The sequence below is a fragment of the Botrytis cinerea genome, chromosome 13 (assembly GCF_000143535.2).
Source record: "Botrytis cinerea B05.10 chromosome 13, complete sequence".
NCBI lineage: Eukaryota > Fungi > Ascomycota > Leotiomycetes > Helotiales > Sclerotiniaceae > Botrytis > Botrytis cinerea.
Genome location: NC_037322.1, coordinates 1774940 through 1799127, shown reverse-complemented (window position 1 = coordinate 1799127; position 24188 = coordinate 1774940). Strand labels below are relative to the sequence as shown.

At 41.9% G+C, this 24188-nt stretch overlaps 5 protein-coding genes across 5 annotated transcripts; 4 read left to right on the top strand and 1 right to left on the bottom strand.

Annotated features, from left to right (window-relative positions):
* Positions 1–8: 8 nt before the first annotated feature.
* On the top strand, positions 9–2281 carry Bchex2. Its single transcript, XM_024696855.1, has 5 exons — positions 9–228; positions 294–823; positions 872–1260; positions 1324–1497; positions 1558–2281. The coding sequence occupies exons 1-5, from the start codon at positions 163–165 to the stop codon at positions 2058–2060; spliced, it is 1662 nt and encodes a 553-aa protein (XP_024552668.1). The 5' UTR covers positions 9–162; the 3' UTR covers positions 2061–2281.
* An 860-nt stretch (positions 2282–3141) lies between these two features.
* On the bottom strand, positions 3142–7458 carry BCIN_13g04810 (hypothetical protein). Its single transcript, XM_024696854.1, has 2 exons — positions 7101–7458; positions 3142–7041 (listed from the first exon to the last, which is right to left on the bottom strand). The coding sequence occupies exons 1-2, from the start codon at positions 7313–7315 to the stop codon at positions 3387–3389; spliced, it is 3870 nt and encodes a 1289-aa protein (XP_024552667.1). The 5' UTR covers positions 7316–7458; the 3' UTR covers positions 3142–3386.
* A 221-nt stretch (positions 7459–7679) lies between these two features.
* Positions 7680–9985, top strand: BCIN_13g04800 (hypothetical protein). Its single transcript, XM_001546986.2, has 3 exons — positions 7680–8255; positions 8311–9745; positions 9799–9985. The coding sequence occupies exons 1-3, from the start codon at positions 8107–8109 to the stop codon at positions 9814–9816; spliced, it is 1602 nt and encodes a 533-aa protein (XP_001547036.1). The 5' UTR covers positions 7680–8106; the 3' UTR covers positions 9817–9985.
* A 572-nt stretch (positions 9986–10557) lies between these two features.
* BCIN_13g04790 (hypothetical protein) lies at positions 10558–13220 on the top strand. Its single transcript, XM_024696853.1, has 2 exons — positions 10558–11526; positions 11582–13220. The coding sequence occupies exons 1-2, from the start codon at positions 10829–10831 to the stop codon at positions 12705–12707; spliced, it is 1824 nt and encodes a 607-aa protein (XP_024552666.1). The 5' UTR covers positions 10558–10828; the 3' UTR covers positions 12708–13220.
* Positions 13221–13949: 729 nt separating this feature from the next.
* Positions 13950–15675, top strand: BCIN_13g04780 (hypothetical protein). The gene is made up of 3 exons (XM_001546984.2): positions 13950–14610; positions 14818–14932; positions 15094–15675. Exons 1-3 carry the CDS (start codon positions 14138–14140, stop codon positions 15187–15189), a joined length of 684 nt encoding a protein of 227 aa, XP_001547034.2. The 5' UTR covers positions 13950–14137; the 3' UTR covers positions 15190–15675.
* Positions 15676–24188: the final 8513 nt, after the last annotated feature.

The window sequence follows — 24188 nt, the reverse complement described above, 5'->3', positions numbered from 1 at the left end:
AGGGACAAGGCCAGCCTCTCATTGACAGGGTTCAGAGTTGCCATCGTTACAATACATAAATGAAGCATGTTCCGTTGATTTTGGAACCTCATCCCTCTCTCAGATCAATAGATCCTTTTCCATTGTCATAGTCATTTCTTGTTTGGCAGAAAATTGGAAGTCATGGCGGAGAAGACAAATACTCAGTACGAGGAGACCGAGGTCGCTCACACTCGAAGTGACGATGAGGTATGATTGACGAGCTCCAATTCAATTTCTTCATAGATACATTCTAACCTCAATTGAAATCACAGAAACATGCCGAAGTTGGTGCCAAAGTCGTTCTCGGAAATGAAACATTCAACGAAGCCATGCTCAAGGAGCCTCCCAAGGCTTTCACTTGGTCAACAATCCAACTCTACACAGCTTGCTTTATCGGATTCTTCTGTGCTACCATGAACGGTTATGATGGATCGCTCATCAACAACTTACTTGTGAACCCTTGGTTTCTCGATTTCTACCACGGTGAAAACGCTGGAATCTGGGCCGGTATTGTTACTTCCATGTACCAAATTGGTGGTGTCGTTTCATTGCCATTCGTTGGACCCGCAGCCGATACTTTCGGACGAAGATTTGGAATGTGGCTCGGATGTCTCTGCATTATTCTCGGTACGATCATTCAAGGAGTTGCAACCAGAGAGGCAGGTGTAAGACAATTCATGGGTGGTCGTTTCTTGCTTGGTTTTGGTGTCAACATCGCTTCCGCCGCTGGTCCCATGTATGTTGTTGAAGTTTCTCACCCGGCATATCGTGGTGTAGTCACAGCCATCTTCAATTGCTTTTGGTAAGTTCAATATGGATATTTTGTTAGACTCTACCTAATCAGATTCAGGTTCACTGGATCAATTATTGCTAGCGGAGTAGCTCGTGGAGCAAGCAACATCGGAGGCGACGAATCATGGAGACTCATCATTTGGATCCAATTGATGTTCTCCAGTATCATCTTTATTTCCGCTTACTTCCTCCCCGAATCCCCAAGATGGCTCTACGTCAACAACAAACGCGATCAAGCCAAGAAGATGCTTACCAAGTTCCACGGAGAAGGAAATCCAGAAAGTGTATGGGTCAGCTTGCAACTCAATGAATACGAAGAACTCTTGGAAATGGACGGTGCCGACAAGCGTTGGTGGGATTACAGAGCGCTTTTCAAGAGCAAGTCGACTTGCTATCGTCTGTTCTGTAATGTTAGTGTCACGATCTTTGGTCAATGGGCTGGAAATGGTATGTATTCTGCAATCTTCTACCAAAAAAAATTAAAAAAATAGCATGACTAACATGATTTAGCTGTCTTGTCATATTTCATGGGCAAAGTTCTTGAGACCATCGGTATTGACAGTGCTATCGGTCAAGCAAACGTCATTCTCATCAACAATTGTCAACAGTTCTGCTGGGCCCTCTTCGGTGCCGCAATGGTTGATCGTATTGGACGTCGTCCTCTTCTTCTCTTCTCTAACATTGGTAAATTCTCCCCTTCTACACACTATCAAAAAACCTCTACTAACATCAATACCCACACAGGTTGTTGCGTAGTCTGGCTCGCTATGACCGTCTCCGCCGCTCTCTTCCAAGAATCTATTCCCAATCCCTCGGATCCCGCATCCGTCGGCACAAACCACGCAGCCGGTACCGCCTCCCTCGCTTTCATCTTCATCTTCGGTGCCGTCTACTCGGTCGGTTTCACACCTCTCCAAGCTCTCTACCCCGTCGAAGTTCTCTCCTTCGAAATGCGCGCCAAGGGAATGGGATTCTCCGGTTTCGCCGTTGCAGCCGCCGGTCTCCTGAACCAATTCGCATGGCCCGTCTCCATGCAAAAGATCGGCTGGAAAACCTACATCATCTTTACCATTTGGTGTGCGGTTCAATCTACAGTCGTATGGTTCTTCATCCCCGAAACCCGAAATCGTACGTTGGAGGAGCTGGATGAGATTTTCAACAGTCCCAACCCGGTCAAGACATCGATCGCAAAGAAGAGATTGGGCATTGATGCTTATGGTGATGTGGTTAATATTCAAGATGCTTAATTTCTCTCACTCTTTTGGAATTGTTAGACGAAGATGGTTTGTATCCAGTCTGTGGACCTGGAAAAATATTTTCCAGATTTCCGGACTAGGTGCAATTCAAATAATTCTCTTCAAGTCAACAATGGGGAATTGTGACAGTCCCGCTCGCATGTGGTGGATCGATGTTTATTTAGTTAGTACTATACCTTTGAATTTAGGTTCGCTCTTTCAAATATAATGCAATATACCTTTTACTTCTATCTACGTTTTCTGCTTTGTATTTATGAAAATGAGACAGGTAAGTCCCTCCAGCCACTCGATACATAATGACACGCCCAATAATCGAGCGCGAATTCATTCTCCAGCAGCGATCGATACATCGACCCCGGCTGTCTGCGCTCCCGCTGCACACTCCGAGAATACGAAACGCTACAAATACATACATATACACTTACACACTAAGCAACTCCAGACTCCCTATATAAAAACCACTACACTATATATACACTTACACACTAAGCAACTCCAAACTCCCTATATAAAAACTACTACACAACATAATCCTAACACTACAAATCCTAATCCAAATCCCCCAATCCCCCAACCATCTCCCCCCCTCCCCTCCCCTCCTCTTCCCATAGCTCACAACACATAACCCACAACCCACAACCCACAACCCACAACTCATATTGAAAGAATGCTATTCTTAATTCTTGAAAGTATATATATCCAAGATCTTGAAATCAATACCAAGACATGTAAACAAAATAAATACACATATAAATCCATCTTATTTCAAATCCATCCCATTCCATATCATCCCAATCCAAATCCATTTCAAATCCACACAGAATCAATCACACAAAGCCATGCAAACCCAAGCAAAGTAAAGCAAAGCGCCCAGCCAACTAACAATTAATGAACTTAATAAACTAATCTCACTAATCTCCAACCCCGCGCCAAGGAATATTTCCAGGAAGTCCGGGCCGTCTATACCGAAGAATCAAAAACTTGTGTCTGGATTTCCTCATTTCATTTCATTTCATCTCACTATTGCAATTAAACTCATAACCTTTCGTATTTCTCCTAGAATTCTATGATATGCTATGCTATGCTGAATGATATTGCTTCCCGTATACACAGAGAGCGCGAAAGAGCCAGAGAAACGCCACCGTTCGCTATCCTATACAGTACAAGAAGGTATTTAAACAATCATTATCGTTTCTTCCCATCGCTATTTTTCGATTACCTAACTTCAAGAAGTTATGCCATACGCTCAAATCAGTATCCATAAACTTGTATCAATCGCCAGTAAAAGTGATTAATACCCCCCCCTTCTCTGCTCATCTAATGATTACCAAACCCACTGCTATGTTCCAAAGCAACATCAAATCTCTCTTTCAGAATCTCTCTGCTTGCATAATTCGGCAACATCAAGATTTGAAAGCACGTCGACGTAGTCGGTAATTGATTACCTGCTCCGTTCCTATGGATTGTGAGTTGGAAATTCTTCATTCCACCCATAGGAACCCTATCAGACGATGTCGTGAATTCGAGTAATTTTTTCTTCTTTTCCAAATCGTACTCTTTGACTACCGACCAGAAATCTTGAATGACGCGATCAGTAGGCTCGTAGCCAGTATATCGGGCACCACGTTGCATTTCAATAATGTCGATTTCTTGTACACCTTCGACTAGAGATTGAAGAGTCTCGGCATCGAAAAGGTTAAGAGAGCGAGGGTCAAGACAGGCGAAGAATCCTTTTTTGAAAGCCTCGAATTGTGGTTGGATGGATACATTTGTTAGCCAATTGATATAATCACTAACATAGCTATTTCGATTTTCGTTCGTGACCAGCGGTACCTCTGTTGAATCGAAATCCTCAAAATCTTCGCCAACGTTGAGATCCGAGAATTTTGGCCATTGAGATGAGCTAACCATTTCACGGCTAACCAACTTCCCGAATTGAAAGTGGCTGAACTCGTATGTTCGACAGAAAATCTCTTCCACGGCCCCCTTGCTCTCGTCCCATTCTAGCAGATCTGTTAAACCCTTAGCGAGTTCGGGCCAGCCATCTGAAATGTGGTGAAGTTCTGTAATGCTTTCTCCTTGTAATTTCCTGTAGAATGCCTTGGGGAAGGTAATCGGTAGAGTCATACCGTTGTAAACAGCTAAAGATATGATTGTTCCGATAAGCTCGAATTTCCACAACGGCTCTGGTGATCCTGGCTGAAACCAAGTCATTTTTGTTTTATTGTCAATCGTAAAAACACCATAATCAGGGTTGATAGCTTCTGTCATGGCTATTCGAAAGAACTCTTGCTGAACTCCACCATAATCCAAACCTTCCTCCCCATGCTCCCCGCCAAATGACACTTTTAACGGTCGCATCAATTCACGTCCCTCTCTTCGCCAGAGCACATCAAAAGTGTCTGAAAGTAAATTTTCTCGGCTAACTTCAATGGCCAGGAATCTTGATGTTGCTGTTTGAAGACGACCTCGAAGTCTATTTCGATAGTCTTCATTGGCGATTAGTCCCTCGTGAGTACGAACGAGTGTAGTTAAAGACTTTGCCTCTTCATAGGATTGATTCATCCGCGAGTAATTGATGGCTCGAAAGTAATTGACCAATGTTGATGGGTTGAATAAATATGGGTAGTCGAGCAAATGAACGGTACGTTTATTCGTCTGGAAAGACAACCACTCGAGAGGCATGGCGACACTATCTAGCCGTTCGGAAAAGTATTCTGTACGAAAATGAATGTCTCCCAATAAAAGCGATTTCCTGTTTCTGTATATTGCCGCAATGGTTTCTAAAGCACCTCCAAACGACCCATCTGATGGAACTTCTCCTTTACCATTCCAATCCTGTAACATTACTGTCCGGGCCCAATCGAGTATTAAAGTAGGAATTCTCTTCTCGTGCAAATCTTGCTCTGCAGCTGTGAAGTTGAGTAGAGGTGGTGTATCAAGATCGAGATATTTCAGAGTACCGAGAATAATTTCCAAGACACCGTCTTCTTCATTTTCGTCGCCTCTGGTATCTTGTTGAAGCTGAATCAATTCAGAGAACCTACGTCTTGTAGAAACAGCAGAGAAGACTCGGCGAGCTAATCTTAATGCTAGTTCATCCGAGAACGCATCGTCATATTGTAGACATAATTTGGTGGATTCCATTGACAACGATTCCCTCCCAGGCAAAGTAATTCCATATGAACGTATACGAGACATATTTGCTAGTGGTCTTGAGTCCTTCAGCAATGGTGCCGCAGCTACGAGTGCATGAAAGCAAATGTTTATTATTTGAGCTGCATCAGCTTTTGAGATTGATTGATCTGGACCCGGGCTATCGCTTTGAGACTGTTTGGCCCATTCCAAGTCCTGTGGAGGCTTGAAAAGTGTGCCAGCGGCAATCCATAGGCTGTCAAAGACAATAGACGGCGCGACTCTAGTCATACGTAGCATACAGTACCAAATGGTCTGTGTATCAAAGACCTGCCCATCTGGGGTGGCGAAAGACTTTATGAGGGAACTGGGCTTACTAAGAACAGAATACAAACACTGATCAATGAAACGACGCCATTGTTTTTTTGTTGATTTTGGATAACCAATCGTCGACTTTGATTTTCGGTGCAAAGGAATTATACCTGCTTGATGTCTCTTCAAATCATCGTCGATTTGATCAGGATGTAATGAATGGTTATCACAAGTCTTATCATCTTCCAGAATATCACAGATCAGATTAATCACTTCAATAGGTAGTGATGAAAGTGTTTGCGGTAGCTTCTCATCAGGTGAAGACGGCTCTGAATTATAGCTTTCAATCGAGAGGTTTTCGATTGCGCTGTTAGAATTTACATCGGATCTGAGGTTCGTCGCAGGCTCGGCTGGGACAGAAGGCTCAACTGTGGCACTAATAAGGGGTGCTGTAGGCGAGGAAATATCGGTTTCGGGCAAATTGAGAACTGGATTAGCTATCATAGTATGCCGAGTGGGTTTAGGTTTCGAACGAATAGAACGTGAAGGCAAAGGCGAAGTAGTATCTGTGTCAGTCGCCCTTGGTGAAGTCGAAAGATTTAAGACCCCTTTGGAAACATGTGCATCATAGGAGTCTGTCCTCCTTCGAGATCTCGGACTTGAGATGTGTGTAGTTTCTGTATGCGACGCATTTGGGCTCGGTTGAATGCTAGGCTTGATGTCGCTAGGTATAGTAGAAGGCGACATTGAGCCCATCTCCAACCTTGTACTTGTATCTGGAACATCTTTCCCACTAGAACTCTCGTTTCTATCCCAATGGCTTGAACACCCGGAAACCTCTTCCGGAACCCCAGAAGAGGTTTGTGAGAACTTTGTAGCATTTGACGACTCTGTCCCTGACCCAGTGAAACCTTCTAGCTTCTGCGCAGGAGTATTCACACCATCACTTGGTGTCGACTGAGCCAATGGTGAGGAACGTGCATTCGAATCCGAGGCTGTGCCATCCTGCCTTGTTAGTGCTGCCAGATTCCTCGGTGTCAGCCATTCTACCATCTTGAAAGCTGCCGTGTCAAAGACATTTTGAATGAAAGATTTATGATCGATCTTGGTATGGTCATTCAGCATGGTGGGTTTCGATTCCCTCGTCTCAGCTGGGTCACCAATAGTGGTTACGAGGGCTCGTATTCGATCCGACCCGTTCCTCACATTGTCGATACCGAGCATGTTGCTTTTCAAAGAATCCCCTCCACTAACTTGTATTTTCTTGGGCCCAGACAGGTTATTTCGAGCAGTAGCTCTAACATGTTTGCTGAATTGGATTGGTGAATCTACGAGAGGGTTGTGACATAGACCTCGTTCAGGATTGTCCTGGCTAGCTAAGTGAACAGCTAAGATCCTCGCGCTCGTCGAACTATACGGCCTTATTGGACGGCCAGAGATCAGGGCCAGGCGTTTGCGACAAGTAAAACAGGTTGGGGTATGGCAAATAGTGGAATCGCAACCATGTCGCAGTTGACGAATGTACCTGCGGAAATGTCCAATCAGCCTCAGTTTTTTCGACGAAGCACAAGCAAACAAACATACTTTTCTACCATTACATTGAAGAGATGACGCCTGCTTGCATTGTGTATGACGTATATCTGCTTTGGATCCTCAACCTCTATCGTAAGCTTCTTCAACTCGTCTGGCGCATCGTGAGGGAGATATGGGAAAGGAGCAGCGGCCCATAGGGCTGAAAGGATATCATCTTCGCCGTCGAAACTTCGTTCCTCCCGCACTCTTGATGTATCTCGAGTCATGACATTGGGAAAGAACGCGGAAGAAGAATGTATGCTGAAGAGAATCCGCGGAGTACGGAATATGGCGGTTGCAACAAACGAGATTGTGAACAGTATGAATATTTGGTTGTTTTATTATTAGTCAGTCGTTTCAATGGATAAGTTCGTTTTGACAAGGCAAGGCAAGGTGTGTTGCCCGAGGCTAGCATTATTATTATTATTATTATTATTATTATTAAGATCACCCCATGCGTAGAAAGGCACATACACATATCGGGCTCGCCTGGCCTGGTCTAGCTGGGTAAGATGACGCACTGGGGCAATCATTCATCATTATCACTCATATCAGCAATCAAGCCAGCAGTTTTATCGCATTTGAGTGAGGGACAGAAACAAAAGATAACCCAACCCCACTCCAGATTTTCAGATGTAAATTTTCATATAATAAGATTGCATGGAAAAAAAAAAGACCTCGTAGATGACTCTTTTTTATATCATACATGACTGCAATATACAATCTTTACGAGCACGCTACTCCAATACTTGCCGGATTGTGAAAACTCCACAGAGCAACTTACATTCACCCTGAAAAGGCAAAAAAATCGGATTGACTCATAGGTATCGAAGTACTGTCCAGGGCTAATTCTTCGGGGCTTTCGGCAAAACCGATTTTTAACGCCTATCAATTATCAATTATAAGAAAGAAAGAAAGAAAGATACAACTGCTTTCCCCTCCAAACACTTCTCCCCCAAATAACCATCTGTTTGTTCATTTGTTTGTTCGTTTTACACTCGACTATCGAACATCAGAAATGGCTTCTATCACAGCAAGCAGAAGTTCTGCTTCTGGTCCCTCGGTCCAAGCAGATACTAATGCTACTCATCCTTATACTTGCAATACATGTCAGGTGGCGTTCAGAAATAGCGATTTGCAACGAGGACATATGCGCAGTGATTGGCAGTATGTTCTGTTTGTTTCTTCTCTTTTTATCTCACCTACTGACAATTTTCTACAGTCGATACAACTTGAAGCGCCGCGTTACGTCTTTACCACCCATTTCTTCCGAAGTTTTCACCGAGAAAGTCCTCCAGGCACAGGCTTCTTCCACAGCAGCAGCTTCCAAGGCCGCATACGAAAAGTCTTGCACGATCTGTACCAAAACATATTTCAGTGAAAATGCCTACCACAACCATCTTAGCAGTCAGAAACATAAGGCGAAAGCAGCGATGGCCAGTGATGGACACATGGACGACGCAAGCTCAGTAATGAGCTCTACATTTTCATTGGGAGAACCTATCAAGACAAGTGGAGCAGCGGGCGAAGATACGGATGCGCAAGTCGACGAAGTTTCTAAGGGTATTAAGAAGACCAACCTTGAAGACGCTGAAGGTTCTACGGCTACACCTACTGAGGATAACGAAATGGAGGACGATGAAGATGAGTTGGTGGAGGTTTCTACAAGTCGATGCTTATTCTGTAACGAAGATTCGGCCGATACAGCTGCTAATGCGGCGCATATGGAACGTATACATGGCATGTTCATTCCGGAGAAGGAATACCTGGTTGACCTCGAAGGTTTAATCGCCTTCCTTCACGAGAAAATTTACGAAGATCATGAATGTTTAGGCTGTGGCAAACTCAAGCAATCGATTTTTGGACTCCAAACTCACATGAGAGATAAGCGCCATTGCAGAATTCGTTACGCCACTGAAGATGAGCAAATCGAGATTGGTGACTACTACGACTTCAGAAGCACATACTCTGATGACGAGGAAGAATCGGATTCGGAAGATGCATTACCAGGAAAACAAAACAGTGGTGGCGTTAAACTTGGAGCTAAGCGTCCAACGACAATTGATGCTGAAGGGGACGAAGAAATGGAAAATGGTGATGGATGGGAAACTGACAGCTCTGAGTCTTCCTTGGATTCTGCAGATCTTACTGCAGTTCCACTTGATGAAAGAACGCACCAGTATGAGAAACTTCATCAACATCCTCACCACTCCCACACAGATCCTCGATCACACCACAACAAGGATGGGTGGCACTCACATGCTCATAAACACAATCATGCAGCATTTTATGCTGATTATGAGCTCCACTTACCTTCCGGTCGTACCGCTGGACATCGATCATTACAAAAATATTATCGTCAAAATTTGGTCAATCATCCATCACCAGAGGAGAGACAACGACGTGCAATTGAGGCAGCCGAAAATTCCGATTCGGATGTAGAGCAAGACGAACGAGTTGTTCGACGCAATGAGAGAGAACGTGGAAGAGCACTCATGAGCCGTGCAAATGGTGGTCTAGGTATGGCTGGTGTCACCGCTGAGAAGAGAAGAGAAGTCAAGGCGGCGGAGAAAAGATCCAGAAAGGTGGAGAACTACGAACGCCGTAAATTTGACTGGAGAAACAACAAGCAGAACAACTCACAAAAACACTTCAGAGTAAGTTGTCATCAACCGTTTTTGAAAATGACTCCACTAACAACATCAATTAGGATCCATTGTTGCAATGATTTCTCCGTCGGGTTTCGTGGCATTTCTACTGGTGGCATTTTCTCGGTATACCTAATGATACTTTAGATATCCATATCTCACAGGTCTCATGAGCATCATCGGTGGGTGGGCAAAGAGTGGCATTTATTTTGGGCGTTTTCAAGGAATAGTTTATGATTGATGTCCTCATATATAAATGAGTATAGAGTCGACAATACCAATGTTGTTGTTGTTGACAATAAAATGTTTGCTTCATGATTGATTGATTTGATGCTGTGTTTGCTGTGCTTTCAACGAATCCAAATGAGTAAACGCAACACCAATGAGAAGTTCGACTCAAATGTCAATTACCATAGGTAATCAATCTATTGGATGATGGCAACTCCATAGCTGTCCAACCAGGGGATCAATTCAACTTTTGTTTGACATCTTCACCAAATAACCCCTAGGTGCAAAAAAGCCATGTATTGATCTTGGTCTTATTTGGAAACCAATCCATATTGTATATCCCAAGTATCATGTCAATCAAGCTTCTCTTTTCTTTTCGTTCCCTTCTCTTTAAATAGACTCATCATTTCCTCTGTACATCCATTCATTCACTCGCCCATCACTCGCAATTCTCCCTTGATCCCTTCTCCCTCACCACGATCTGACTGTCCAATTGTCAATGATTAGCGGAGCACCAAGAATTAGACTATCGGGTTCCGGAATGGGTCGTCGATTAATCCCTGTTAGCGAAATATTCTCTAATCCCCAAGAAGGAACAAATTCAAAGCTGCAAACCCCTTAGATTCAATTTCCATTGCTCCTTCTTTTGACCGTTACAATCTTTGTCTTTATCTTCACCTCTTTTTCTATTTTCTACTTTCTTCGCGGGAGTATTTGTTATTTGGGGGCTTATATTATTCTAAAATCACTTACATTTGAACATAAACAAAGAGGAGGTCTGGAGTACACAAGAACATATATACATGCACCGATTCGAAAGCAAATTCCTACTGCATCCAAGGACAGCGCGCAACAATTGTTAATATGGCCGAACAAATGGGTACCCCCAACTCCAGTGCTGACCTCTCAGTAAATGGTGGCAAGAATTCTGCACCAAAGGATAAGAATTGTCCATTCTGTCATCAAGCATTTACTTCATCCTCACTTGGCCGCCATCTCGATCTTTACATCAAGGAGAAGAATCCCAAAGCGGCAGACGGTATACATAGTGTAGATGAGATCAGGAAGCTTCGTGGAGGCATTACAAGGCGGCAGCCACGTAATTCAACTTCAAGAAGGGAAGATTCGACACCTGCCGGGACACCTGGAGGATCGGAAAGGGGGAATTCTAATAATGATTCCGATATGGTAGGGAGTGACTCTCCAAGCTTGAGAAGAGATGATGGAGCGGCTATGAATATGATGTGCATGTCAAGGGGGGTGCCAGGTCAGGCTTTGGGTAATCGTCGACCTAATTTTGTTGTGAATGGCGGCACATGGGAGTCAACGGGCGTCATGAATCATATTCCTCAAGCACGGAATGGCGAGCCCGCTCGAAGTTGGGATGGAGATGAATCCAGAGATGGGAGTAGGAGACCGGATGGCAGAAATAGATCTGTCAGCAAACAAATGCTAGCGAAAACGACGTTCGAGCAAAAACAAAAAATGATGGAAGCTCTGGATAATGCAAAGGCGGCAGAATTGGCTTTAAGAGAACTTTTAGGGGGGGTTAGAGCGGCCAAGTAAGTTCTTTTCAACCATACAATCTGGGTTTGGTTCTAACTTAAAATCTTACAGACAACGAATTGAAGGCCTCGATATTTTTGATTACGATCCTTTTAGTTTGGATTTTCCTGCCCTCACCTTACATTGTCTGCCACCGCCACCGACCCTTTACGCGTCTACTCCTATTCCAAATTCTACTTCATGGTCTATTCTTCCACCAGATGAATTACAATATCAAGCATTACGGAAACATTTTGCATCAGAGTTTCACCGCTACCGTATCTCAATAACTGTAGCCTCGACAACTCCACAAGATGATCTATCATACCCTCCGCAGGAAAACTTCAATGGTATCGAGAGCCTTGCTGCACTTCACCAACAAGCGGAAGCAGATGCTCAAAGCATGGAGGCTAGGATTTCTGAGCACTTACATTCAATGTTTGGGCATTGGAATTCGTTACCTCCAAATAAAAGGACTGAACTTTGGACTCTTGAATTAGCTCGTAATATTGGTCGAAAGTCTGAAGAAATATCCAAGCTGAAGAAGGAGAAGGAACTTTTACAACAGGATACTGCGCACTCAAAATTACAAGTTGAAGAGTTAAGTCGATTACAACAACCTAGGGAATTCAGGATTCAACCACCTTCACCACTACCTATTGATTCACGTTTTATGACTGAATTGGGTAAACTTGGAACGACTCACAAATATGTTGGTCTTCAGCTCATGGATCGAAGTGTGCATCTCGATACGGCAGTGGAACGAGCAATTGGTCGATGGAAAGGTGTTGTCAAGCAAGCTCGAGCTGGATCTGGACAGTCTGGATCTGGCATGGCGGCACAAAAGCCACTTGAGAATAATATTAATGAAGCGTTACCTTCATCAAATCCACCACAACTTAATTCTTCCATAACAAGCCAACCGTTGCAAGAGGATGCGCAGGATATTGGAAGCGATCAAGATGCAGATGGCGATGCAGATATGGAGGAAGATGATACCTTCGTCGATATGACGGACGTTAATGCAAGTGTTCAACGAGCTCCAGAAGCCCCAATGTCTAATACGACAAATTTCCGATTGGCAAATGGGGGAATTAATATGCAAGGTGTTAATGCTGGTGGCAATCCAAGAGGAAATGTAATGGAGGGTATTGAGAATCAAAACCACGTGCAGGGATATGTGAGGATCGGGGCCTAATGAATATGTTCATGAGTAGGGCAATGGGCGACAAGAGTCTTGAACTTGTCAGCTATCTCGATCCTCGAACTCAGTAAATTCGAAAAATAATATGATACAGCGCTGCAGCACAGTCGTTATACAGAAGCGCGCAAATGGGGAGTTTTTATCTCAAGCATTTACATGGAGTTTTTTTTTATCGTCGTCGCTCGCTGCCGGCTAAGGGAAAAGTTTCTTACTATATCTCGATGTTGAAAGATAGTGGCTGTTTTATTCGATCTAGAATCGAAATTTGTCTCGACGACTTCTAGCTTTGAGGAAAGAATAAATACCTACAAATGAACGGGAAATATTATCGTCTGCATGGAAATTAAGTGATAGAAATGGGAGAAATGGGAGAAATGGGAGAACTTGAGAGGAAAACGGAGTGGGAGTTGTTACAAAGGGGGGGTGATGGATTGTTCTGGTTCATCATTCTGTGTATAGTATATTCTTAAGTAATTATAAATATAAATACCGAATGGTTCTATGGAATTTGTTTTGTTTGAAAGGCTATGTATCGGGTGATGTGATGGGTACGTAGTGATATTCAAGAAGTGAATGTATTCGTCTCATTCTTTTGTAACTTCCAAGTTGTGTCGGGGTAGAGAACTGCAAGTGCAAATGATTCTCTCATTGTCTTGTCATATCTATTGAAGAGAAAAAGGATTTTTCCATTCGTAGGATCTTGCAAGTCGCTCTGTTGGAAATATTATATTGTGAGCATTGGCAAAGTCGGCGTGACACTGCAGCAGGTAGATAGATAATAACCTCTGGCGATCACGACGTCAAGCCAAGAAATTCCAAGGGATTTGGGGCTGGGGAATTCCCACTTTTTTTGGTGGTGTGGCCAGTTAAGGGGGGGGTCGTATAGCCAGGCTGGGGCAATTCTGAAAGTAGTAGCTGGATACGTATACGAGCTCGAGGGAGGGATGGAGGAATGGAGGAATGGAGGAGTGGCATGAGGGATGGGTGCCTTGAGCCGGGTTGGGTGGGGCTTTTTCTTGGCGGTTTGCGGAATCTGGTATGGTTTGTTTGGTGAGGGGAGTGAGGTGAGATGAAGTGGTGCGGCTGAGGTGGTGGTATGGCTTGGGTTAGGGCTTAGAGGAGATGGGTAGGGATTTGGGGATGCATGGAAAGGTGGAGAAATGCAGGGAGTGGGATGGGGAGTTGAGTGTATATAGAGAGGGAGGGAGGGAGGAGGATGTTTGCTGGTCTTGTGCTGGATGGATTCTTGATTCCATTTTCGTTTTCGTGGATTATTTGAGGATATTTTTTGGAATGCTTTTGATGGTTTCGTTTGAGGATATTGGAATTTCTTCATCGTTTCATAAGTGGATTTATCTAATTAACTGATTGATTGATTGATTGATCGATCAAGCAAGCAAGCAAGCAAGCAAGCAAGCACGAAAATGGATACTAAATCACCGACATATACAAATACAAATGCAAATACAAACGTTCCCTCGACATCGACACAGACAGCACATTCGGATATTCCGATGGTAGACATTCACAATCCTCACACCGGGGCCGGAACTGGAACTGAAACTGGAATTCAAAATGAGTTAAACGCAAACCATCCGGAAATCAATATTCAAGCGCCTGATCCTCCTCCTCCTTCGTACAACGCTCATCCCGATCAACGTTCGAGTGAGAAGACGGCGGTGGGGAATAATCAGCATCATGAAACGCCGCCGCAATTTCAGATCCAGCCGCAACCGTCGATGAATGCGAATGCGAATGCGAATGCGGGGGGGGAGTATGGAGGACAGCATACGGCGCCGCTCACGTCGCTGCAGAAGGAATCGAGATTGGTGAGGTGTCCGAGGTGTGGGGTTTGTGAGTATACGGTGGTGGAGTGGGTTAGTGGGGGGACTGCGGAGTGAGTTTTTTTTCTTTCTCTTGTTTCGGTTTTTGGGGGAGGAGAGGAGAGGGGAGGGGAGAGGAAGAGGGGGGGAGGCGAAGGGGGAGGGAAGCGAGCGGAGGAGAAGATGGGAAATGGGAAATGGGAAATGAGAAATAAAGAGAAGTAGGAAGAAGAAGATGACGAAGAAGAAGAAGAAGCTAATCAAACACCCCCAATCACTAGTGTCTCAGCACTGCTCTGCTGTCTCTGTTTCTGTCTCCCCTGCGTACCCTACCTCATGACGAGCTTTAAGGATGTACATCATAAGTGTGTGAATTGTGGATTTTTGGTTGCGGTTGTGAGTTTTTCTTTCACTTTTCTCTTTCTATTTCTTTTCTTTTCTAGGCGTGGTTTTTGGGTGAAGAGTTATATAGGGGAGTGTGGGGAAGTGAGGATGTAAATGGATAGTCGAATAATCGGATAAAGAACAGCTAATCTAATATCTTCTTCGATTTGCAGTGGAAAAGAAGTGGGAAGACGGAGGTGAGTGTTGCGGCTAGTGCGGCGGCTGCTTCTGGGGGTGCGGGGGGGACGGGGGGAGCGGGAGGGAAGTAATGAGGTGATGTGGGCGTGGGTGTGGAATTATGGATTGCATTAAGTTGGGTGGGTGTCAAGGGGCTTGATTTTCAGAGGAGGTTTGGATTGGAGAGGAGAATTGTTTTTTAGTTTGATATCCAGGGCTTTGAGATGATCTCCTTTTGGGGGAGGGTGAGTGGGTTTGGACGTCTATTTGGGGGTTTTGATCTTGGCTTTTTTTGGTCTTGTCAATTGTTTCTTAGATGCGGAATCAACGGTATTGGACGCTTGTCGTCGTTTATCCTGAGGGGTTGTGGGAAATCCTTAATTTTTATTATTGATTTTGATTGTGATTATATTTCTTAGAAGAATTGCAGTGTTCTGGTTTGTTTACCTTGCTTTGATATTAATCTTTCTATATTTCGGGAACTTCCCCATATGTTCTTGAGCCACTTTCCTCTTATCTGTATGTTCAAGATCGTGGATGGGGTTTGTGGCAGTTTAAATAGCAATCGAGGCTTATAAGATTTGAGTTCTAGTGAACGAATGAGGAGATGACTTGCTCGTTTGCTAGTAGCGGGATGAAGTTTCAAAATCTCATGTGGTGGGAGTATAATGGTGAATTTCATCTGTTGCAAGCTCATAAGGTCCTAGGTTCGTGTATCATGCATGTACTGATCTATCCCCTTTCTCATAATTCACTTGGATTCCAAATCCCACAGGTTGGTTCCGTCGTTCGAAATTTTGTGGAGTTCCTTTTGTAGCTGGAGAAGTTCGTCTCGGAATCGTTGACTTTCAACCAAGATACAGAAAACGCGTGGAGAATGTCGGAATAGCATACCAAATGAAGTTTGGTCTCGAGGATCTATCGATTTGTATTGTGTGCGTGGGAGGTTTAGTAAACAGCCCTCGCCTGGGCTGGCAGAGAGACCCGAGCTTGACTCTAGAGGTTATTTTCTGTCGCTCAACTCTATGTGTTGACGTAATTTTGAAATGTTGGATGAGAATTTCCGTCGAGATACATAACATTGTGAGTAACTGTATACTGCAGTTTCAATGGACTATCATCATAGCTTAGAATTTTGCCCATGCCATCCATTTTAAATTCTGTCTTGGACATGATATCGTTCGATACTCTGCTTCTCGTTATAAATAGGATAGACGTGAGATTGTTGAGGATTCAGAAAACAGGGTTCGGAAAGCTGTTCTGTGCACATAGTGGCCTTGAGAGAACTGCACTTGAGGAAGATGAGAGGACTGCCTATTCTGAAAGAAGGGTATAACTCGTTGGTACATTCGGTCATAGATAGTGAACTGGTCAGCTACTTGAGGAAGGATGGTGGAGTACATAATTTTCTTTCCATTATGATTGCAGCGAACAATTTCACAAAGCTCGAATGGCAATGCAAGTGCATAATATGAATCCAAGTTGCAAGTCAGAGAAATATCACATAGGAAATTTATGGGGGTTCTCAGGAGATATATCATAGCGTATTTTAATTTCGAAGTTCGGATACAGGGTATCAATATAATAAAGAGAACATGTTCGTTGTCAGCGCTTCGTTGGATTATCATCTGTCATTTCCAAAGGTACGCTCAGCTATTATTGCTGTGCATACTTATATCTCATCGATATTTGGGCATATTGAAAACCTAGGTATAATCAAACTTGGACGTAGAAGAACAGTAGAAATGACTACGAGGATTATTCTACCTTCTTTATTTTCCTAACAATGAAAAAACCCAGCCATCTGATCGGGATTTGATCAGCGTTAGAATCTCCCGTCTTATATAATTCACTCTAGATCTTGATAGAATGCTTAGTGAAACCCATAGTCATTTGGTGCACACTGAAACCAGGAATCTTAAATTATCAATACTCCCACCAGTATCTGGATTTTCGTCTACATAAACTCCGACTGTTAGTTGCTGGAATCGATAACTATCATAATTCAGAGGTTTTGTTTCTTCTTCCTAGGTATTCTAGCTCTTTTGTCAGTCGCAAGGCGCAAGAGCTGAGTACAAGTACCCATACAAGGACTTGTAGTTGGGGGTATCTTCATGCTGAATTAAAGTGCTTTTGTTGATTGATTTTCATGCATATATTTGTTGTTATCCTTTTTTGAGTATAATTTCCAATGGCATCTATTTATCCGTTTTCATCTTCAAACTGTTTATATTGTTGTTGTCGAAGTGGGTTACTTGAATTAGGTCTGAAAATCACAATGGATGGTGTGCATCTTTCATGTGTGACAATTGTCATTGAAAAATCGATTTTAAATTCTCGAGAGAGGTACTTGGCGTGGTGATAACAACTACTCATGATCCATCAGTTATATATTCATCAGTTCGATAACATTTTTTACCACATTTGTCCAATCAATCATGTCTGAAGAAACTTAATATCATCGGCAGGATGAGCTTCATCTTACAATTTTATATCTTTGTGATGAGTATTGAGTCGACTTATATCTGGCGAGATTCAATATTCGGTGACATCATTGTTTTCTCCTGTTTCCCCTTGCTTCTTCCTCTCTTCCCTCAGCTCTATCTAGAAATGAACTTGATTTCCAACTCATATTCATTATTGCCTAGCATTCACTGGATAGTTGGAAGTCTGTTTCCTGACTAGATCGCCCATCCAGTCACTTTAATCATGGTACATCTTCGATACTCCGAGTCTGAATTATTTAAATGAAAAAGGTCTTAATTCAGGTATCAGTATGACCGTTAACAAAACCACTATAGTCTATCGAATATTGTTCTGGGTAGTGGTCATCTTAAAATTGGCGTTACTCTGGCGAAATGTCAATGTAAAAACAAGAACATCTTGGGCTACTTCCAGCACTACTGTTGTTTTCTAAGCTTATCAAATATCTCAAAAGACCAATTAATGTTGCCATTGGTTGCAGAGTTTATCGTCTGTTTCAAACGCGAAGCGATGATACCTACTAGTATCGATATGCAATTTGATGGTGGAAATGGCGAGATCAATCAAAAGCATAGCAAGGAGCTTGCGAAGTTTTGTCTCCCCAGTCAAACGTGATAGGAATATCTCCCGGCACGAGTAAGAATAGATGCAGTCACAAGAAACTACTCGTACAGTCGCGGCTATTCAGATTCTAGAGTAAAGCTATCATCACACACATGCGATTAGCACAATCAGAACGCAAAATGAACCACGCAGTGTCTTGTTACCCCTTAATTCAAAAATTGGAGGCCATTTTCATTCGGAGAAGGGTGGTAACGACAAGACTCAGGTATGAGAAGTAAATGGAAGTAGACACCCCAATATTTTGTGTTGCATAACCTGTGGTCTTCAAGACTCCAAGAATTCAACTACTCGCGTATTTACCCCTCAATACGTCCCCACATTCTCATGCCCTTCCAAAGAGTCATGTGGTTACCTAGTTACATATTCTCATGTATAGGCCTCTCGGTTTGAATTCAAACACTCAGAAGAAGAAAAAAATCATACTTGCTAGAAAATAGAGCCTCGCATTTACAATCTTGTGTCTTTCTTTCTTTGGTTGTGGATACTTTTTCAATGAACATTTTTTCTGGCTCTAGAAATTTTATTTACACTCTACACCGCTATACTCTCATCTATCTTGGACTATTATTACAAAAGGCTTCTTATCCCTCTTATCTCTTCAGAGCATAGCACGGTATTCTCATGAGCTTCATACGCACATTGCATAACTCAGAAGTCTGTCAAGCTTTGAGCCTTTAGGCTTCAACTAGATTTAAGCCTCCTCATCTTTCCGCATCAAGTCCTTCCTGGATAGACCCGTGTTGTATTTACTTGACAACGCAGTACTTACATTTTTCTCAATTATGCCTTTATCCAAGACCTACCACTATTTCCAACCTGTAGTGTAGTAGATACCGAAGAGCAAATGTATGGAAATCCAGAAAGTGATTCCTTTGCCTGTTTATTGTTTTCCTCATACCACTTTATCTCTCAAGATGTCCCGTATATTGGCCCCCTATATCCTGATTTCTGTCAATCTTAATCCAAAAAATCATCCTCGCTGTTGATTAAAAGCTCTTCATTATCATTTATCTCGTCTGATAAAGCTACCAGATATTCCCTCGTCGCTTCAACCTCAACTTCGAGTTGCGAATATCTGCACTACATAATAATTATTATAAAACTACCAGAAACTTGCACTACGTTCTCTCCTTGCGCCTGTTTCTAGCGCATTTCTTTGAAAAAGTGTGAGATCTAGAATTAGGATAAGTGATGTATATATTACTTCCAAACTACATTTTGTAACCCCATTTATGTTCTAAATTCACTGATTCACTTCCATCTTCACAGAAATCAATCAACCAATATAAAAATTCACCCCTTTAGCTTTCTATTGAATACATCCTCCCCTCCTCTTCTTCATTTCTTTTCAACAGCTTATAAGCTGTCGTTCTGAGCCTCATTAATCTATCGAAATCAACTAGGGGACGACTCAAGTGGAGAGGGTAGTCCTAGGTGTTTTTGCTGTTGTGATCGCATATTTCTACTCATGGCTACACACAAACTATACCCATTAGTAAATCTGAGATGATTTCAAGATATCAGTCTACAAATAACATCCAAATTGTTGTCATTCAGCAATTTAATTGTCTATTTTTCAAATAGTGAACAAATAGCCAGGTACACCATCGACTCTCCAATATATTAGTTATTACATTGCGGCTGTCTACTCACGCAAGTCTCCAAACCTTGGATAGGTATATCTTCTGATACGATGAGCGTCAGCGAAGTTTCTCTTTCGCAAAAGCAGTATACTCCTAAGATGGTCTCAGGCCCTTTCACTATTAAGAATTGTTGAGTTCCCACTTCTCCAGAAATCCTATTTATGCCTTTCTATTGAGCATATCGCAGACTCCCTTCTCATTCACCACCGGCCCGCCCATTCACATATTTCATTTACAAGTTGGTCAGCCAATCATTAGTTCATTCATTAACTCTATTCTCCTAAGCTCATCCACTCTGACCAATCCTGAAAGCTTATCAGCCTCCAATCCTCAAATTGCGTCAACAATTCACTCCATCTTAACTCCCAGTATTAGATCCCCCAATTCCTCAAGTAGGATCATAAATATTCCATCTTCTCCTTTTTCTAGAGGATTTGTTCTGAGGGATAAAGCAGAATATTCAAGACCAATAAGAATGTGCCAGATATTATCGTTGAAATCTATGCCCTGACTTCTTTACGCTCAAGTCATAGTTTCTGGTAGTGAAAACATTGCTTATTTAGGCTAATATCGAATTACATGTTTGTTTCATCCTAGCTTATTTTGTTGTCAAATATCAATATCGTCACATCTAATGTCATCACACTGTCATTGTCCCATCAAATTTCTTACTCTTACACCTCTTCATTAAATATACTTTTCAGCACGCCAACAGTGCATACAGATTGAGAAATTTCCACCGAAAATCCAAACCACCTTTATCTATCTGTCTAAATCTTTTTTGTTCATTAGATACAGCTTAATCATGTCACTCGCACTCTTCATTCGAATATCTCTTGAGTTTACTCTTGGAGAGAGCTGAGTAGTCTCGGCTAATAGATGTATCATGGTATTCTCGAATCTATTTAGGCTTTTTCTTACTCCTCTTGATTACTTTCCCTCATTCACTATTTGTTTGAATACAAATGTTAATAAACTTCTAAGCCTATTTGAAGTTTTCTAACCTATAGTCTACTATATAATTCATACCTTTTTTTGAATACATATTTTAGTGATATTATACTGATGTTTATATCACTAGTGATCTTACTATTGTACTTAGAAGAATGTATTAGGAGTATTTGAAGACGCGGTAGCTGTGACGCTTTGTCTTAGAAGACCTGCAGGAGCAGGGTACAATTTATCCTTAGAATCTACAGCTACAGGATCAAGAGCTGAGCGCTCGTAGAACGCTCCTTATATATTTCCGAGATTTATCACAATGCTAAAGAGTTATTTTTGATATTGTAGCAGCCAGAGCGTGGGATATTATACACTATTGCATATACGCTGATACTTCGTCCAACTAATAAGCAATCAAGGATCTTAATGAGTAGTGGTGTGGTTATAATGTTCTAGGTAAAATTTCAATAAAGTTTTGTAGCTGCCAATCGTGCGGCTACGATATGTGTGGCTGTGTGTACCTTACCGGAAAATTCTTGATTCCCGATATCCTTATATTAAATTGGATGCTGCACATAACGTGTACCTGGGACAGAAGGGATATTGCATACAAGATAGTTTACAAGAGCTGATAGTCATGTTGCGCATTCGCTGTAACATTAGTCGTGCTTTAGCTCCGACCCCTGTGGTGGCAGAATCCGCGATTGACGAAGTGGCCGCTTTGTCAGCCCCAGAAAATATTCAATATTTTTATAATGTATTGAAAAAAGTGTTTTTAAAGTATTTATTAGAGGGCTTTTTCTTTCATAAATGATTAGAAATTTTTACTTCAAAGGGATTTAGTGAAATTCTTGAATTCTAGTTTAAGATAATCAATACTTTATTCATATTGAATTCGATTAGTAATTGGATTGAATATGAATATATAGATTAGAACTAGATAGATAATATATATAAACAATACATTCTATATAGCATAGTACAGTAATAAAGCTTCTGATTGAAGAATAAATTGAAAGTGAAATGAGTGATCCCCTTTAAGCTTTCAACTAATGCCTCCCCCTCTTCTCCTAACTCTTCCCCTCCTCCTAGCTCTTACACTCGTTCCCCTCCTCCTTCTAGCTCTTACACTCACTCCCCTTTCATCCACCTTTCCTAGAACTTTAATATTTATCGATCCTGAAATCTCTAAAACTCTTCAAAACTACTATTTTCTTTTTTTCTATTAAAAATCAATACTAAATGAATTTCATTTTATACCAATTCTATTCGTTATTAATGAATTAACTATATCGTTATTAACAAATTGAATATATCATAAACATAATGTACATATAAAAAATTTATATAGGATTTATATTGAATTTCTTTTTGTCGAAAATATTAACTTTGCTATTACAAGGGATTGTATCGCAGTATGCGCGCAGTAAGTGATTCTCTTTTCACATTGCAAAATAACGACATCCTACGTTACATTACCTGCCGCGAAGCTCGGGTTCCGATTGCAACGTACACAGCTGGGGGCAACCTGCTACTAATCTCCAAAGATAAGGCAGTTAGTCAACATGCTTTCCGGAAAGTTGTATGGAGTTTACATTTCGGAGTCAACATGAAGATCAAACGTTGTTTCGCATTTCGCAGACAATCAGTTCAAAACTGAGACTGACCTTACAAATTACAGTACAACACTGGAGTAGCTATGTTAGAGTTCATGCCCCGGCTTATCGCACACCACCCTATTTCGTAACAAAATCCCTGCAAAAGTATCGTTTTCCTATATAAATTAAAATATATATATATAATTTTTTAAAGAATTAAAAGATTGATTTCAAAATTGTAAATATAAAAGATGATAATTTTATTCAGAATCTCAAAAAAAAAAAAAAAAATTGATTTTTTTTACTTTTTTAATAGGAATTATAAATACTCTAAATTTAAATTTCTTGAAATTTATAACTTGTAATGCTTTCTCATACAAAATTTTTTGAAGATTCTGACTTTGAAAACCTATAACTTTATTCAAAAAAATTGAAATTGTTGGTATCACCATGGGGATGGTGAAGTCAATATAGTACTATGGTTCACACTGTTGTAATATTGCTTAGGGTTCTAAAAGCTAGGACTACGAAACGTATTGCTGTAGTGCCGAAAGGCGCTAGCGCAAGCGCTAGCACGGTCACATGATCCCTATCCCGACACTGGCAACTCTCTAAAGTCGCTGGTAACGTGTCCTTCTAGCTAATTCCTTAAATTCCTTTGTGTAACCACCTTCCTTCCTAGTCTTACACTCCCCCTGCCACGCCTTCTAGTCTCTGTCAACCCACTCTGTGACCTTGATCGTGATGGTGTTGTTGTCGACCAGGTCCTTGAGTGCTTGACACGGCTTTGACTTAGTCATCGCGTCTGCAGGGTTAGATTCTCCATCAATCCACTTGATCTCCACAATCTCTCGTTTCTCATATGCTTCTCGAATCGCCATAACGTCAATCATTAGTCTCTTTTCATTAGTGGTACCAAGCTTCGTGAGACAGTCATAGAGTGACTTAGAATCGATGCATATGACTAATGGTATCTTGCGTGCTGGGAAGATCTTGTCGACTGTGCCTTTGATTGCTGCACTGATATCAAATCCTAAGACCATTCCGTAGAGTTCTGAAGCCAATACGCTTCTGGTAACTCTCTTGCACTTGATTGATGACCAATGGATGATGTTAGCTTTGTCGTACTTGTCCATTAATACAATGATGTATCCTATCTGGGAGGACAGATCTTTGTTGTTAGCAAAAGAAGCATCAGTGAATGCAACCAGTTTGAGAGAATCCATATGGAGTGGTACGAATTGCAATCCTCTTTCTGAATTGTCGATCTGCCATTGAATGCGCTTATTAAGGGTGTTAGCATCCTCTTCCTTTGGGTTAACTGTTTGTGCAGCAAAGGAAAGATCGAAAGCTGCTTCTGGTTGACACATGGTTGCGACATATGCTCCACGGGCACGTTGTGCGACATACTGATCCTTTGCCGTTGCTGACTTTCTCAGTTTTCCACGGGTTCCATGCATATCAGAAGGTTCTGTTTTGACAAGTCGTAAGTTCTCGCATTGCTTCTGTTGATTAAGGTAGATTGATCCATTCTCGTGCTGAGTGATTAGACCTCCGTTGAACTTGAGTGGTGTACTTGATGTCAGTGTTTCACGTTCTTTTGCCATAAACTTCGCATTCTTAAGCTCAGTTTGCTCGCGATCTGCGAACTCCTTATTGGCAACAATGAGAGTATCGTCCGTTTGGAGTCCTACAATGCCAAATGCTGTATCGTCCTTGGTTGTGTGCAAAAGGCATGGGTCATATGTCGATTGTACCATTTTGAGAGCGTCAGTATGGTGCTTGTGGTAGGTGCTGAAC